The 15879-nt window shown below is 44.6% G+C and overlaps 1 protein-coding gene across 3 annotated transcripts in view; it reads left to right on the forward strand.

The window, feature by feature from the left end:
• The first annotated feature begins 285 nt into the window (after positions 1-285).
• The window catches only part of IKZF2 (IKAROS family zinc finger 2), a 108190-nt gene continuing 92596 nt past the window's right edge, over positions 286-15879 (forward strand). For 2 of the 3 annotated variants that reach the window (XM_058027780.1, XM_058027782.1), the window contains exons 1-3: positions 286-472; positions 3192-3240; positions 3980-4084. In XM_058027780.1, coding sequence (XP_057883763.1) covers positions 3207-3240; positions 3980-4084 — 139 coding nt within the window. In that variant the 5' untranslated portion in view covers positions 286-472; positions 3192-3206. Of the gene's footprint in view, positions 473-1855; positions 1892-3191; positions 3241-3979; positions 4085-15879 lie in introns of all 3 variants that reach the window. The other variant, XM_058027781.1, reaches the window with a different exon arrangement.

Below are 15879 nucleotides of genomic sequence, written 5' to 3' on the forward strand. Positions count from 1 at the left end.
AGCCTGAGGGAGGGACAGTGTGTGTCTGGGGGAGTGTGTGTGAAGGAGGAGGTGTGTATGGCTGTGAGGGAGTGCGCATATCTCTGAGGGAGTGTGTGTGTCTGTGTCAGGCAGGGTGTGCGCGTATCTGTGTGTGAGGGAGGGAAGGGAGTGTGCGAAGAAGGGAGCGAATGAGTGTGTGTGTCTGTGTGTGTGTGTCTGTGGGAGGGAGAGAGGGAGGGAGAGCGGCCGCCGCCGCCGCCGCCGGATCGGTTTCTCGGGGTTTGACCAGCTGTCCCAGGCTAACCCTCTGCTCTCTGAAGATGGAGGAAGTAAAAACAGGATTACCCTTAGCTACGGCTCCTCCGCCGCCTTAGTCCCCCCACAGCCAACTGCCGTGCACAAACACACCTCCACTGGGCAGAGGGAGCCGACACTAATAAACACACAAACAAAAGGGGGATGGAACTGACTCACTGCCTGCGCGGCTGAGGTAAATCTGCGCCTGGCTTCTTATTATTTCTTTCTTTTTCTTTCTCCCCTCCCTTCCTCCCCTCCTCTCCTCTCCCTCCCCGGTCCCCCCTTCCCCGGCGGGAGGAGGGACAGCTCCGTTCCGGGGCCGGCGGGACGCGGGGCTCGGTCCGTCCGTGCGGGTCTGTGTGTGCGGAGGGTCCCCGAGCCGAGCGCGGCTGTGCAGCATCCCCGCGGGCGCCGATGACTTGTTGCTGTTAGCTCAAAATATTAAAAAAAAAAAAAAAAAAAAAAGCCCCAACAAGCCAAGCAAACGAAAAACCCCCCACGAAGCGCAGAAGGCAGCAGGGGCAGAAGCCGCGGCGGGTCTCGCCGGTCCGTTACCCAGCCCGGCCCCGCTGCCATTTCCCTCAGCGCCCGCCGCCACCTGCGCGCCCCCGGGGGGCTGCGGCCTGCGGCGGGGACAAGGGGGGAAAGGGAATAAAATGACGAGCAAGGCAGGACTTCCATGACTTTGACAGGTTGTGGCAGGGGCGGGGAGAGGCAGGATGAGGCGCGGAGCCCGGCGTCGCCCAGGGCCGGAGCGGCGCTCCGGGGAAGTTGGCCCGGCTTTGCTGCGCGGGGTGTGAGTGCGCCCGCCGGGCCCCCCTCTTCCCATCCCGCCCCTCATCCCCTCTTCCCATCCCGCCCCGCAATCCCTCCGCTCCCCCCCGATCCCGTGGAATCCGTAAGGAACCGGTGGATCAAGTTTTCCTCTCTCTCTCTCTCTCTCTCCCCGCGCTAGTTAATCGCATTGCTGTAGCACCGGCTGACCTCCCTCCCTCCCTCTCCCTCCTTTTTTTTTTTTTTTTTTTTTTTTTTTTTTTTTTTTTTTTTGTTCTTCATCTTCCTTCAAAGTATGTGCCATTCCTGAGCGAGTTTCCCCGCCGGCTCATCCCGGGGCTTCCCGGCTCCCCGGCTCCGCATGCCCCACCTGTAAGTGGCGGGGGCGAGTTTCTCTCCCTTATCCCTCTCCCCTTCCCCGTCTCTCTTTCCCCCTCCTCTTCTCCCCCCGCCTTTAAAAAACCATTTTTTTAAACTTTCTCCATCTTTCTGTGTCTTCAGCTCGAGCAAAACTCTCTCCCTCCATTCCTTGTGGAGAGGCTCAGCAGCTGGGATTTGCCATCACCAGCCTAAAAATGGTGACCAAACTTTTTCTTTTCCCTCTCCTCTTCCTCCTCCTCTCCCCATTGAAGAAATAAAAAAATAAAATTCAAGCCGTGTTTTAATTTAGGTTATGGATGTTTCTGTGTTTCTTTTTGTCTTCCTTTCTCTTCCTCCTCCCTTCCTCCCCTTTCTTTCCTTCCACTTCATTGGCTGGGATGATCTTTCCCTGTTGCTTCTGATGTTTCTTTCTTTTTCTCAGTGTGTGCCTGCCTACCTGGACTAGGGGGAAGATAAGGTAATTTTGAAGGGCTTGAGGAAGTGGCTTACCTATTCTGAAAACTTTTTTTTGCCTTTTTTTTTTTGAGATTTCTTTTTTAAGAGTTGTGAAAATCAGTAATTGAAGAGAGTTTGGTAGCAGCTAGGCAGGTTGAAATGTAAGTGTTATGTGCTGAATGCCTTGGGAATTTGATCTGCTTTATACCAAAGAAGAGCACAGAGAAAAGTATTTATTTATTGGGGGAAAGGCAGGGAGTGGGGAGGGAGGGAAGGAAAGAGGGTTAAGGGAGGGGGAGGGAAGTGGTTTTGGAGACAAGAAGTGAAGCTGCCTGTTTTCCAGTAAGTAATGGAGAAATTCCAGGAGCCAGGGCTAAATATACTTGGCGATCAATACAGAAATGGCTCATTGTGAATAATTTAGCTGCCTGGTGCAGTGAGAGTTTTGAAACTAAAGGCAAAAAAAAGAGGCCATGGAGGGAGAGAGGAAATAAAATTTTCCTCTGGTCATGTCAGATTCTTAACTTTTCTACTTAAAAGAACATAGTTATGATTATTGATCTCTCCTTTTTTTTTCTTCTCCCCCCCACAATATATATCAAATGATAGCTAGGGGGTGTCATTCTATACAGTTACTTGGGTTTCGGGAAAGTAATAGCTTGTTCTGTGTCAGCAAAGTGCTTCCAGAAACTTTAAGATTGCTTCACACCACAAAATGCGTGATCTGGGAGTATGAAATGTGATGTTTGGCCCTGTGCTGTGGCAAATAAATAGGGTTAGAGTGAACAGGTGTGTGTACAGGTGTGTGTGTGCACACAGAGGTGTGGGACAGCTGGAACAGCTGTGTCCAAGGGGAATGGACACGGGAGGGTTTATTTTGTTGAGACCAGGGGGCAGTGTCTTGTAGTGTGTGTGAAAAGAACAATTGTTAGTAATATCCATATCCTCAAAGTCTCTTCTGGCTGCAGATAATTGATAAAGCCTTACCATCCCAGCTTGAAGAAACAAGAAGAAAGTCAGGAAAAAAACTCTCAGATCAGGCAAAAACGTGAGTGGAGCACAGAAAGAGAGAGAGAGAGGTCTGGTCAGACCAGGATGATCCAGGTGCCACCTGGGCAGGGGCAGCTGCATGTCTGCTCACATAATTTACAGGAAGAGTTCAGTGATTTGCAAACGAGCACATGCAGTGCACTTGTGTGTTTCTCTAGGCAGTGGTTGCAACAGCAATAAAATGGGCAACTACTTAGGGCTTTAAGTAAGTTTAATCATTTAATGGTTGATACTGACAGGCGTCTCTGAGGGTGTACTTTTCTGCCTTGCAGCACTGCACTTTGACTATGGAAGCAGAGGCTGTTGATGGATATATCACATGTAAGTAGTCATTTTGATTATTCTGAATTACTTTTCTTTTCCTACTCTCCCTTGTATAATGCAGAAACCTGAAAGTTTAGCTTGCTTGTGCACAGTGTCTGCATTGACACTGAATTAGTAGCATTTAAATATAAATTCTCTGTATGACTGAGACATGCATGGGGATGGGGTGCATGGGTGATTATCTCTAGGTTTAAATATTTGCTGGGGGTGAATGAACTTTGCAAATTAGAGAGAGTTGTTCTCCAGAAATTCAAACTGCAGCCAAAAACTTTTTATGCCTTTTTCTATGTTTTCTGTGGGGGGGGGGTTGTGCTTTTTTTTTAACAGTCTGTTAACCCAGAGCTTTTGAGGGAAGGTCTGTATGAATTACTGTTCATACAGACCCTATGAAGGTCTGGTGAATTACTATTACTAAGACTAATTACTGCCTGGATTGTCCCTGTCTGCTAATGGAAAAGTAATCCTAACTTACTTAAAACCAACAGCTGGGACAAAGTTTGCCACAGGAGTCTGAGTAATAAATAGGGTGCTGTTCAGACAGTAGCTTTGAGGGGGCTCTTAAAATCAGCCAAATGTTATTTGGGCAAACTGAGAGGTGTGAGAGGCTCTGGAAGAGCCCGCTGGTGAAGGAGGGAAGGGCAGGGGTGAGGAGAGCGAGCGGGCTGTGGTTCTCGGTGTTTGTGTATCGCTCCCGAAGAAGGGATACAAACTGACGGGACGTGTGTTGTGCTCGCAGGTGACAATGACTATTCGCCTGAGAGGGAGCACTGCGGCATGGCCATCGACCTCACCTCTAGCACTCCCAATGGGCAGCACACCTCCCCCTGTCACATGGCAGGCAGTAAGTCTCCTCTTAAGCCTGGTTCTCTCTAGATCAGGGTTGGCTTGGCTTGGTCTGGTCCTCCTGGTCCTCACTTTATGTGCTAGCCACTGCTGTTGGCATTGCTAATAACAGAGGAGGACAGGGAAGAGTTTCTTGTTTTTGGTTCTTGTTCGTGCTGGTGTCTCATCTAAACATGAATGGGATTGCTAGTCTGAACTATCCCAAGGTGGCATTTGAGAGCTGGTCCGTACCTGCTCCAGGTAGGAAAACACCAGGGTTGACTTGTGCTAGTTTTGTTTCCTCAGGTTCTGAAACCCAAATAGAAATTGTTATTATTATTACTACTGTTACTTTCTTTGCTTCCTGAAACAGCTTGAAGTAGCTTTATTTGAAAACAAACAAATTTTATTTACAAAACTAAAGTTGATTTTAACAAACTGAAAGGAGTTTGGTTTAGAATGTCGGGTAGAAACTGAGAGTTTAGTGAGTCTGCACAGAGTGTCAAGAGCTGATAATATTTATAGAATTATTCTCCTGTTCTATATGGGAGGTGGATAAATGTAGTTTTCGCAATTTCATAAATGCAACAATCTTCATTTTCTGTGCGTGAGTGCCCTACCTTGTTTAAGTGTTGGCTACAGTGTTACAAGATATTTACCTTAATGTAACCTCTGCACTTATAGTCCTGAAAAAATGTAGCGTGCTTTGCTTTCGGCATACTTTGTGTTCCTCTCTGTGACACTAATTTTCTTTCTGGTTGTGTATACTCCAGATACATATTTATCTATTTAAACCCAGGGTTAGTATAATGCCCTACAAGAACCTCTGAAACAGAGAGAGCTTCTAGGGTTGATTGCTTAAAAATGCACAGCCTTCAGAGTCTTTCTGAGAAAAAGATGTTACTTTCCTTTAAGAATCCTTTCCTCTTGCAAATTACGGGTAAAGCGCAGTTTTATGAGCCTTTAAACTGAGGGTTATTATGAAGATCTCTCAATTATATACATGTTGCTGGAGAATATGATTTCTAATACCATGGACTGAACTTTATATGACAACCACCCATAATTCAGCATCTTTAGACAATTCCAATTGTGCTGCACTGGGATTCTGATATACTTTATTATGTTGTAAAAGTTTTACTACTCACTTTCTTCATTTTCTTTGTTTCCTTTTTATTAATGGGAAGGCTTCATTGGAAGGGGAAAAAGTATCTGTGTTTTAAATCTTCTTTATAATCTAGACTGAAAACCAAAGTCAAATTAGGAATAAAAAGATCTAGAATGAAGTCATGCAAAAAGCTTTAACACACTCAGTATTTTCATGTTCATTGTGTTAACATTTTCAGTGGTTTTTAAACTTCATTAGTTCTTTGCAACACATACGTATCTGCAGCTTTGGTGGATATCTTATTTTTTTTTTTAAGAGGAGCTTTTTGGCCTATCATAGGTGTCTCAAATGCTTTGAGATTAGGATGTGCTGCTGTGGAAAAATTAAGGGCTCTGCCACGATTTCCCAAGCTTCTGAAATTGATTGTAATTTATTTACTCTTTGCAGGCTTAGGATTGTTTTGCAGAGAGGTGGCTTGTGCTGCCTTAAACATGGAAGGTATTGATCAGAGGTTGTGGGATTTTGTGGCAGCTGTTACATTGGTTCATTTAAGGTTTTTGGCCAAATCTTGAATCTGGCATGTGTAGGCTAAATCGCCAGGCTGGGCTTTAGAGCTTTCCACCTGTTTTGTGGGGCACAGGAAATCCTTTTAAAGGTGTGGTAGCTCAGGGGCCTGCACCTTTTTAAAATACTTTTTTAAATACTCTTTTGGGTTTTTTTTTTTTTTTTGATGTTGTAAAAGGAAAGATAGAGGTGGAATAGCTGTTTGAGATATTTTATATAAATTTAGTAGCTCCCAGTTGATTGACCCATCACCCATTGTTTTAGGTAGAGGCAGTGGCCGTGTTCTGTTTCAGACTGGTTTGATTTCCACTGGGTTTCTGGAGATTAAGTGATGTTGGCTGATGTTACAGCAAAGCCCAGGGTGGGTCATCCTGGCTGGGTAGGACTTGGGAGTGGGGGAGGTGATACAGGGAGCAGACCCCAAATATTTCACTCCTGGATTGGTTGCCAGTCACTGCCAGAAGTGCATGGCCCTCTTTGGCTGTGTGCTCTGGATGTGCACCTGCAAGGTAGAGATCTAAGCTTTGACCTTTGTTCTTCTTGCCTTCCACTGAATTGTTTTGAACCACAGCTCTGAATTTAGTCGGAATTTGTGTCTGGCTCAGAAGGAGAAACACCAAAAGAAGGAAATTTCTTGGATCTGTGCTGAAATGACTGAGTAGTGCTCTCCCAGCAACAGCAAAATTATGTGCTGGGTAAAGAGTTTTCTATGTTCATTAGCCCCTGGCAATCTGTGTTAGTAGTTCTGTCTGGATTACTGATGTTTTCAGGTTCTGTTCCAAAAGGGTTTGGGTTGAATATTTCGGCTGCTGCATCCTTTAACCTATTGTCATTTTCAAGTATCTAGATGGTATTTGTAGGTTATGGACGAGGGTGACACTCAATTTTCCTTGTGAATGAGATGATCCTGAAAGATGAATCACACTAAATCACCTGTCATAGCTAACTGATGATCTTACATATACCTGCCTTTAGCAGAGCACTGCATGTGTGTTGGCAGATGCTCTGTTCTAAAATATTTCACTGTAGTTTTATGTAAGCAAAGATTTAAAATACATGTAAATAGTCAAACTGAAGAGGTTGATAGATCATCTCACTTTTCTCTACAGCAAAAGATGAATTAGTGTTACACCTGCTGAGTACAGATGATATATTTACATAGCCCCAAATCTGGAAGTCCAGGTTTTCTTTTGATCTTCTGTAGGAAAACTCTTACAAAGGCTGACAGGCAGAGCTGGGTGTCACAGGCTTGCTCAATTAACTTTGTGTTGGTACTACAGAGTTCCCTGCATGGCCCTAAGCCCCCCCACAGACCCCACAGAGTTCAAGGGAGTCTGTTCTGTTCCTGTCTGTGAGCGCTGAACTGGGCTGTGAGTGATCAGAAACCTCCGAATAGGAGCTGGCATGCTAATTAAAGGCTAATGGGGAATCCTTATAAAAGAGGCTTTAAAAAGAAATAATTCCCAGTCACCTCCCCACAATGCCACACTGAGTTCGTACTCCAGTTATTAGAGATATTTTTTTTCCTGTAGGTTAAAATGGACTTAGAGGAATGTCTGCTTTAGAAACTGCAGGGGCACAGTTGTTCAATTAGTTGACTCAATCATTGCTTTGTATAGGATGAAGGACACTTCTCTAAGATCACTGGCCTGCTATCATAGGGAAAATAGTAGCAGCAGCTATTAGCATCTGACAGTCAGCGACAAAGGCAATTTCCCCTTAAATTAGAGCCTTGACAGTGGGTGTCCCAGTTAACTTTCTTATCTTTGCTTTCATAGACAAAAGGAGCCCTTAAATGAAACAGAGTCAGAACAATCATAAATATCAAACCCAACATCTGATGTTTGAAACCGATTAAAATTGTGGTGTGCTTTCAGGAGGTGTTTATAGTAGCTGGAAGCGTTAGGAAGTTATGAGAATTAATTCATTAAGAGAATAAGCCATGTCGGCTGACTCTGCTGCTGGAAATAATGAGGTGATGGCGTTTTCTCCGTGGTGGGGAACGATTGTGCTGTCTGACGAGATCACTAATTGGGACAGCAGCACTAAGTGGGGATGATTTCAGCAGTGCTGTTTAAAGAGAACTTGGGCAAGGTTTCATTAGAATGTAGCCAATGCCATTTTACAAGTGATCAGGGTGGACTGTCAGTTGTGCTTTTTTTTTGTGGCATCAAAGCCCCAGACCTTTCCTGATCACTTTCATTTTTGAAGCCTGAGTTGTCACAGAACTCCTGTTTTGTCCTGAGCAGAGAGTTACAGGTACCACAGCTGTATTGGCACATCTGAAGGGATAAAGAAATGTGATTTTGGAGCCTAATTTTGGAATTTTCATTCCTGTTGGAATGAAACCACATAAAGTTAAAAGTTGCTCCATGCCTCAGCTCCGTGGCAAACAAGCCTTGTCACCACCAGAATTTACTCCCAGGCATGTGAGGCTGAACCTTGCTCTGGGATTCTTTCCTGGCTCAGGATGTGTTGTGGGCTTCTCAGTAGGATGAGGTGATGGAGGCTTTCCTTTAGGGAGGGTGGTTGAAGCTGGTGGGGCTGGGCTGCAGAGAGGGACTGAATCAGTGCTTTGAGGCAGTCACTCCCCTGATGTGTGCACTGGGGCATGAAGAATTCTGGCAGCCAAACTACTGTGCTCTGAGCTGGGGATTCAGGTCTCCTTTTCTTCCAAATATCTTGGAAAGTGCTGAAAACTTGGACCTGACCATCTCGAGATGCTGAGGAATGTTCTTTCCTAAGCAGCCTTTAAGGAGTATGGTAGGCAGCATTTATTGGTCTGGGTATCTCCTGTCTCAGTGCAGGCAGGTGGACTTTTGACAGTCACTTCAGATGCCCTCTAGTCCTTTGTGTCTGACTTTGCAGTGTTGACACTTTGATTTTTTTAGCACTCAGCTGTGGAATTGCACAGTGATGCCCAATACAGATGTACCTGTGGTTTGGCAGGTTGAAGGACAGTGAAGATGGACTTTGCCAAGATGAGCTCAGACATGAGGGATGAGCTCAATAAAGTGTGGCAGGGAACTGTAAGATGTGAGCTCCTTGGGCACTTACAAGAGCACGGTCTTTGCTTCAGTCTTTTATCCTCAGACTTCCTGGGAATTGCCAGGTCAGTAGTGCTAATCAAAGTTTTACCCATTTAGCTTTCTTGGAGTTTGAGAGGAAAAAATATTAAATGGAAAGGCAATCATCAGGATTTTAACAGAAATAGAAGGGTTTTCCACACCTAAGAAACCAAAGCTCTGCAAAGTAGTGTTACACTCTGTTTCTTGAAAAAAAACTACAACCCAAACAGAGGAAAGGGTTAACTGGAAATTAGAGCATTTCCTGGGATGCACCTTGAATTGTTATAGCTTTATGCACATCAGCTTAGATTTTTCACACTGGTATGGTTAAAACCATGAAATAGTTCCTCTGATATGAACTCTATATGTAAACCAAGCCAGAGTATGAAGTGAGTTGTGTTTGGGTATCTGTAGCCCACACTGCAATGGTGAAGGGCTCCCCTTTGTGTTTTTCCTGTCTTCTGTCACAGTCCTGGCATTCCCTATGGAGCTGCACACTCAGCTGCAAAAACATTCCTCCCTCTCAGTGAGTGTTATAACGAGGGTGGAGTGAAATGATCAGTTAATCTCATTAAATAGGTTTTTATTCATTCTGATGGAAGTCCCTTGAAAGGTCATCTGCCAGGGCTTTGTTGCAGCACACACCTTCCTTGGGAAGCTTCTGTTATTCTCTTGGACTGTCAGGTTCAGTTAACTTTCCCTGGTACACACCCTGTTACAACACTGTGCTCTTGCTAGCTTTGTAGTCAGCAAATTTTCAGTGTTTGCTTCTGGAATTTCAGTTCCTTTTCAGACATGCCAACGAAAAGAGCAATCCTCATCTTCCATGAAATATGACACTTTGATGGCAGCTGGATGACAAGATACCTGTTGGAGGAGAGCATTCTGTGTTTCCCATCCCTGAATCTGGGGGAAGCTGCTGCTCCTGTTGAAATCAATGGATATCCTCTATCAGGAAATTGGTTCAAAGGCTTGTTTCTAGTTCCTGTGGGCCACAGGCTCTGTCTAGTCCTTCAGCTAAGTGATGGTTTGCAGGACTAAGTTTTAGAGGTGGAAATGCAGCTTTTTGTGCTACCTTTGTGCAGAACTGAGGGTGAGCAGTGCTCAGCCTTCCAATACCAAGAGGGCACCTTGAAGGAGTGATGCTGTTCTTTCTGTGAGGAAAAGGCAGAGCCTCCATTTCTGCCTTTTGCTTCAGTAATCCTAGTGAATGAAAATCCTTCAAGAACCCACCTTGAAACAGGTTTAAAATTGACCTGTTCTGAAATTCTGTAGAAAATTGAAGAGAAGGCTGAGCCACTGCTCTGTGTAGCATCAGACCTGTTCCCAGCCCAGGTGAGGAGCCTGTGCCACAGTGTGCTGTCCTTCCCTAGGGCAGTGGGTGCTTGTTTGGGCTCCAGGCAGCTGACTGCTGCATCCCAGTGGAAGGAAGCAGAGCTGGATTATCTCTGAGAAGCAATGAACATGACAGAGATGGCTCTGGGCTAGGTCACCAGAGGCCCAGTTTTTATCCAAATTCTGGTCATTGTAGGGAGTCCCTTCATGTTTCTGTGTTTTTGTTTGGTTTTTTTTTCCCTCTTGCCCTTTATTTTCTGAATCACAGAAGCTGTAGATCACTTAGGATGGAGACTTGGATGGTACATGTTAGCCTTTGTCAAAAGTAGGATGTTTTTTACAAAATTTTTTTGCTTAGGGGTTATTTCGCATTTAATTTTTGCAGCCCCACAATGAGATGCATTCAGAAGTACCTTAATACCAGTGCAGCTTATTTCCTGTCCTGCACAGGAATAATTGTGGTGGTCCTAAAGTACCCTGTTGTGGTGTATGTGTGGAATTTTAACTCTTCCCACACCACTGAGCACTGCCAGGTCTGTGTGCGGACGAGCCCCTATTCACACTGCCCAGCAAAATGTGCCCTTGATCTGGAGCCAGGTCCACATTACCGGCTTCTGCTGGCACTGCTGTGTCAGCCTGTGGCTTTGAAGAACTGTAATCCCTCACAGGCAGAGAGATGCTGGCAGAAGCTCCAGCTCTGAGCACAGCCCTGGCTGGCAGGGTCACCTGCAAGTGCTGTTACAGGTGTTACATTGGAAAGTACCGTAAAACAGCAGGCACTGTTCCTGGAAAAGCATGGGCTTGATTGATCCCCCTCATTTCTATGCTGATAGGTCATGTCAACTTCTGTGAATTAGAATGTCTTTTTTGGGTTTTTTAACTGACTTTTGCTCTCTCTATCTGCCTCTTATTTTTAAAAAATCTTTCCAGTTTGGGGGTTTATTCCTGTAATGCTGTGTGGCCATGGCATAGCACCACAGAGGTAGTGGGTTCTGCGTGCATTGTGTGAGCTCCTTTAGCTCATGGTTTCTCTGTTTGTCCTGTCCAGAGAGGTCACAGGGCTCTTGATCTTCCCTTTGGGGAAGCTCAAGTTGGTGGTCAGATCCCTGTGTCCTCTCAGGTATGGGTGTAGGCACAGAGTTTGTGGTGATTGGGAGTGGGGCTGGCCCAGCCTCATCCCCAGTGGGCACAGCTGTGCAGGACAGGTGAATGCTGTTGAAGGGAACGAGCCATGGAGTGCCCAGGGGCACTGACCAACCACCAAAGGGAACAGAGGGCACACAGGTGCAGGGCAGCAACAGCAGGGGATAAAAGGCTGGGCTGAAGGACAAGGAGGGCAGATGCTTGCAGCCTGCTGAGGTGCCCTGGTGTTACTGTATGTGGGCAGTGCCTGAAGCCTTCTGAAGAGGTGAGGTGTTACTGTGTATGGGCAAATGCTTAAAGCCTTCTGAAATTGTGTGGGGATGCTCTGTGCATTGTGGCCATCTCAACTGTGGCATGTGCTGACGTATGGGGGGGAAGTCAGTCCTAGGGCCAAACCATGCTCCCATCCCCAGTGTGGATAGTGTGAATATCTGTGTCTACCAGCTGGTAGTTAAAAAAAAAGAGGAGTTGAAGTGTATCATTCTCCTACACAGGTAGGAGCCCCTCTTAGCAGACTGTGGGCTTTACACAAGGCATGAGCCAGGGAATCTGATTCACTGCAGACCTGTCTGCTCTCCCCACCATGGTTTCATGTTACTTGGAGAATCTGCACAGACTGGTTTTTTCTAGCCTCTTCTCCTGCTGTGGTGTTGGTACCTACCTCCTGTGAGGTTGCTCTGGGCACAGGTGTAGTCACTGCAGTAGGGGAGAGAGAAGGGGAATATCAGTGTGAATATTCAGGTCCCTGTCCTGTCTGTGGCTTGGAGAGCCCTTTGGAGGACTTGGTGCTACTGTCCACCCTGAACTTCATGAGTGGGGTAGAAGATGCAGCCACACCTTGGTGCTGCTGTTGTCAGGCCCTTTGTCCTGGAGGCTGGATGTCTCAAATGTTTTTCAAAGGAGGTAGGAAATCCTGCAGTACATGAACCTTGTTTATCCATTCACCTTGTTGCCTGTCCTACCACCATCTGTTTTTGCTAGGAACCTTGTTGTGTGAGGAGGTGAGGTGGGCTGGGTTTCCTCTGCAGCAAATGGAAGCTCTGGGCAGGGCTTACGGCAGCGATGCTCCGTCGGCCGTTAAACCGCGCTCGTGACACAGCCTTACATTCCCATGGGGGGTTTTCTTCTTTATCCCCTCTGGTCCTCCCCTTGAACAAAACTAAAGGTGTCTGTGTTGTGAACTTCAGCATCAGGCTGGAGTTTTCTCAGTTTTCTTCTTTTTAGTGGTGTTTTTCTTGCATTCCCCCCCCCCCCCCACCTTTAAAACCTCCCAGTTCCATCAGAAGAAAGTGATGTTGTCCTGGTATTTCTCAAGGGGCATGTGTTCCCTCAGTCTGTGAAAATTAATGTTGGTGAGTGGCACAGAATGCTGGCTGCAGAGCCCTGTGATATGCTCAAGTCTGTGGGAATTTTTCTCAAAATTACTCTTTGATTTGGGGATGCCTGTGTACAGTTCTATGAGAATTCATACCTAATCTCTCCTAGACATCAACTCAGCTTTTGGACATTTTAGGATTGCCTTCACAAAAAAAGTTGCTTTTTTAGGTAATGATCTAGCAATAAAACACAAACTGAGTGACTTTTTGGTAACTCTGTGTGCATCATTTAAACTTCAGCAGCGTGAATTAAATATCTGCTTTAGTCCAAGGAGCAGCAAACAGGATGGTGCGAGTTCCCTTCTTTGGAAAATGAAAGAAATTGCTTCTTTCTGTATGAAAACAGCAAGTCTCTTTACCCAGAAGAGACATGGGGTTTATTCATTTGAGGAAGAGTAGCTGTTCTCTTAAAGTTGTGGATGGTTTAAAAGCTTCCAGGAAAGAGTGGCAGTAGACTGAAGACCTTGTTCTGGTTAGCAGCCAGGTCTGTGATAGAGGGAGACGGCTCAAGCAAGAGAATGAAATGGCATTCGGTTTTTAATCTTATTTCTTGAGAAATTGATATCCTGCAGGGTTTGCCTTGTCAAGATAACGGCCCCTGAAGGAGAATAAATCTTATTAATTAGCAGTTTTGCATACTGCTTTTAATTGTTCCTTCCTAGGTACAGGTTTTGTATTGCATGTGCATTGCTGTTGTGGTGAGGGGCCTCTCTCCTGCAGCCCTGGAGAGTCTGCCTGAGTACAGAAATATTTCAGAATACACCATTGGGCCTTAAATTTACTCAGTGCCTTAATCCTCATCACCTCTCAGATTTAGGCATGTCCTAAATGCAGTTGTAAGTAATAGTTTTACAGTTTAATCTCCCAAAATTGGGTCAACCTTACCAGTTGTTTTTGACCTTGTTACCAGCACAGGTAGTTCCTGGGTGAGTCTGACACATCTCCTTGCAGCTGTGTGGAACAATCTGGGGTACCAGTTTTACTTGAAACTCCCTCTTTGAAATTTTCTCCCTACTTTAAATACACAGGCCTTTATCACTGTAGGATATTATCCTTTGGATAAACTAAGTAATATCACAATATTTCCTTGTTATATCACGCTTTTTCAGTTTTAAGAGCTTTACAAAGGATACTAGTTGAAGAGATACAAATGAGTGGACAGAATTTTAGGCTGAAGAGGTGGAGAAAAAGTAGGGAAAATAATCTTAGAAGAATTCAGCTCTTGTAGGTGGGAGGCAGTCAGCTTCATAATTTGTGTATGTGACTGCAAATTGTCAGAGTATAGGTAGCTCTCAAGAGTTCAGAAGAATGTTGTGCTGGTTGTGTATTTAAGGGTCAAGCAGTACATAATGTTAGCAGACTGAGAGCTCTGAGTTTATTCTTGGCCTTCTTTTAAATTTGTGTTCTACAAATTGCACAATTTATTTTTCTAAAATCCCGTGTACCTACATGTGAATCCCAGAGTGTTCTCACAGTCTAAATGCTATGACCCGTCAGCTGCCCCCAAATTACCTAATATCAAGTACAGAAGGTTGGCAGCCAAAGAAAAATATAGGAAAATGTGTCCAGCCCTGGTTGCTGACAAGCCTATACATGTGCAGTGCAGTAATACAAATGGAAGGCACTTGGAGAGGGTTTCAGCCACATACAACAGAGAAGTACAGGCTTGAAAAATACTGGGAAAGTGCAATTCTTATGAAACGAGGAAGCCAGGAAGAGGAGAAAGAGGTATGTGACTTGTGCCTTGGCTGAAGGAAAAACTGTTTAGCACCTCCCTTTTTAAATGTCAAATGCATGGGAAAAAGTTGTTGGAAGCCAGTCTCTGCTAAGTTTGCTGCTTGCAAAACCTACTTTTTTGTGAGATGTTTGTGCAAAATCACCTCTGTGCTCTGCCTGTGAGACCAGACATGAGTCAGGCTATCAGCATCTAACATGGTTTCAGGTTGCTGTCTTACTGCTCTTGGTCTAAAATGCTGGAAAGAAGTGTTTGCTTTTTTCTCACTTTTAAAGTGCTTCATTCATTTAATGTCATTAGTGCTATTGTTACTTAAATTTACCTTCTGACTGGTAGCCATTAAATATTTATAGAGAAATCAATAGTAGTGAGATTTTTTGCTCAAGTAAATATATATCACATATGTACTCAAAACCAAAGCAAACTGCAGTGCATTCCAGGAAATAATCTATAGTGCTGCTCTGTAATGTTCTTGCTCATCTTCATGTCAGGATGTTTTATCTGTGTCCCAGCTCACCCATCCCTGCCCCAGAACTCTGGCTGTTCTTTTTAACAGCCTAGAACAACAGAGCCTTAGGAAAAGAGTAGAAGTGTTTTCAGAGTAGAAATGTGAGTGCTAATTGCCATATAATTATCCAGGGTTCCTTAATGACTGGATGCAGGGAGATCCTTAGGTTTGATGCTATGTCTGGTGGACAGCGCCCCAGCCAGAGACTGCTGTGCTGTCTCTGAAGAAAATGGAACTGGCTGGGGGCAAACCCAGCCCTTCCCAGCATTTGGAAAGGGAAAAGTATTTTTGAGAGAAGGTGTGATGTGGCAACAGAAGATTATTGCCTAAAACCATTTAAAACCAATGCCTAATAAAAAAAAAAAAATAGGACTGGGCTTAAAATGGCTTTGGAACCAGGCTTAAGTTCATTGGAGGGAGCAGACAAAGGTGTGATATGGACCACACAGCCAATGTGCACAGGGCAGTTCATTCTCCATATTGGGTCTCTGCAGCATTTTCTTGTGCAATTACAGATGGAATAAATCTTTGTAGACATCCAAGAGATGACCTTAATCAATTGTTCTGGCCAGGTGTTTTGGAAGGGGGAAAGCTTCCTTACGAGTCAGTGGTGAAATCTCAATTTGTAATTATGACTGTAGTTTATAATAATAATTCTAATTATATATATAAACAGTTTAACCTAGTACAATGTAAAATGGTAACATTTGCTGAGCTTTGGCTGCTTTCAGATGGTGAAAATGTGCTGGTGGTTGTTGGCTGGAATTCAGAAATATTTGTCAAAATTTTGTGCGCTATGTGATCAACAAAATTTTGTGTGGATTAAGCAATTATTAATTCTCTCCCATTATCCATCAGATAAAATTACAACTAGCTCATTAACCAAAATTAATTGTAAATAAAGCCGATCTGTTGTTGAGGAAACTAGTTAGAATGGTAATTGGGTAATGATGATGCATTTAATTTCCAACTGCAGA

This window comes from Melospiza georgiana, chromosome 7 (genome assembly GCF_028018845.1).
Source record: "Melospiza georgiana isolate bMelGeo1 chromosome 7, bMelGeo1.pri, whole genome shotgun sequence".
Classification (NCBI taxonomy): domain Eukaryota; kingdom Metazoa; phylum Chordata; class Aves; order Passeriformes; family Passerellidae; genus Melospiza; species Melospiza georgiana.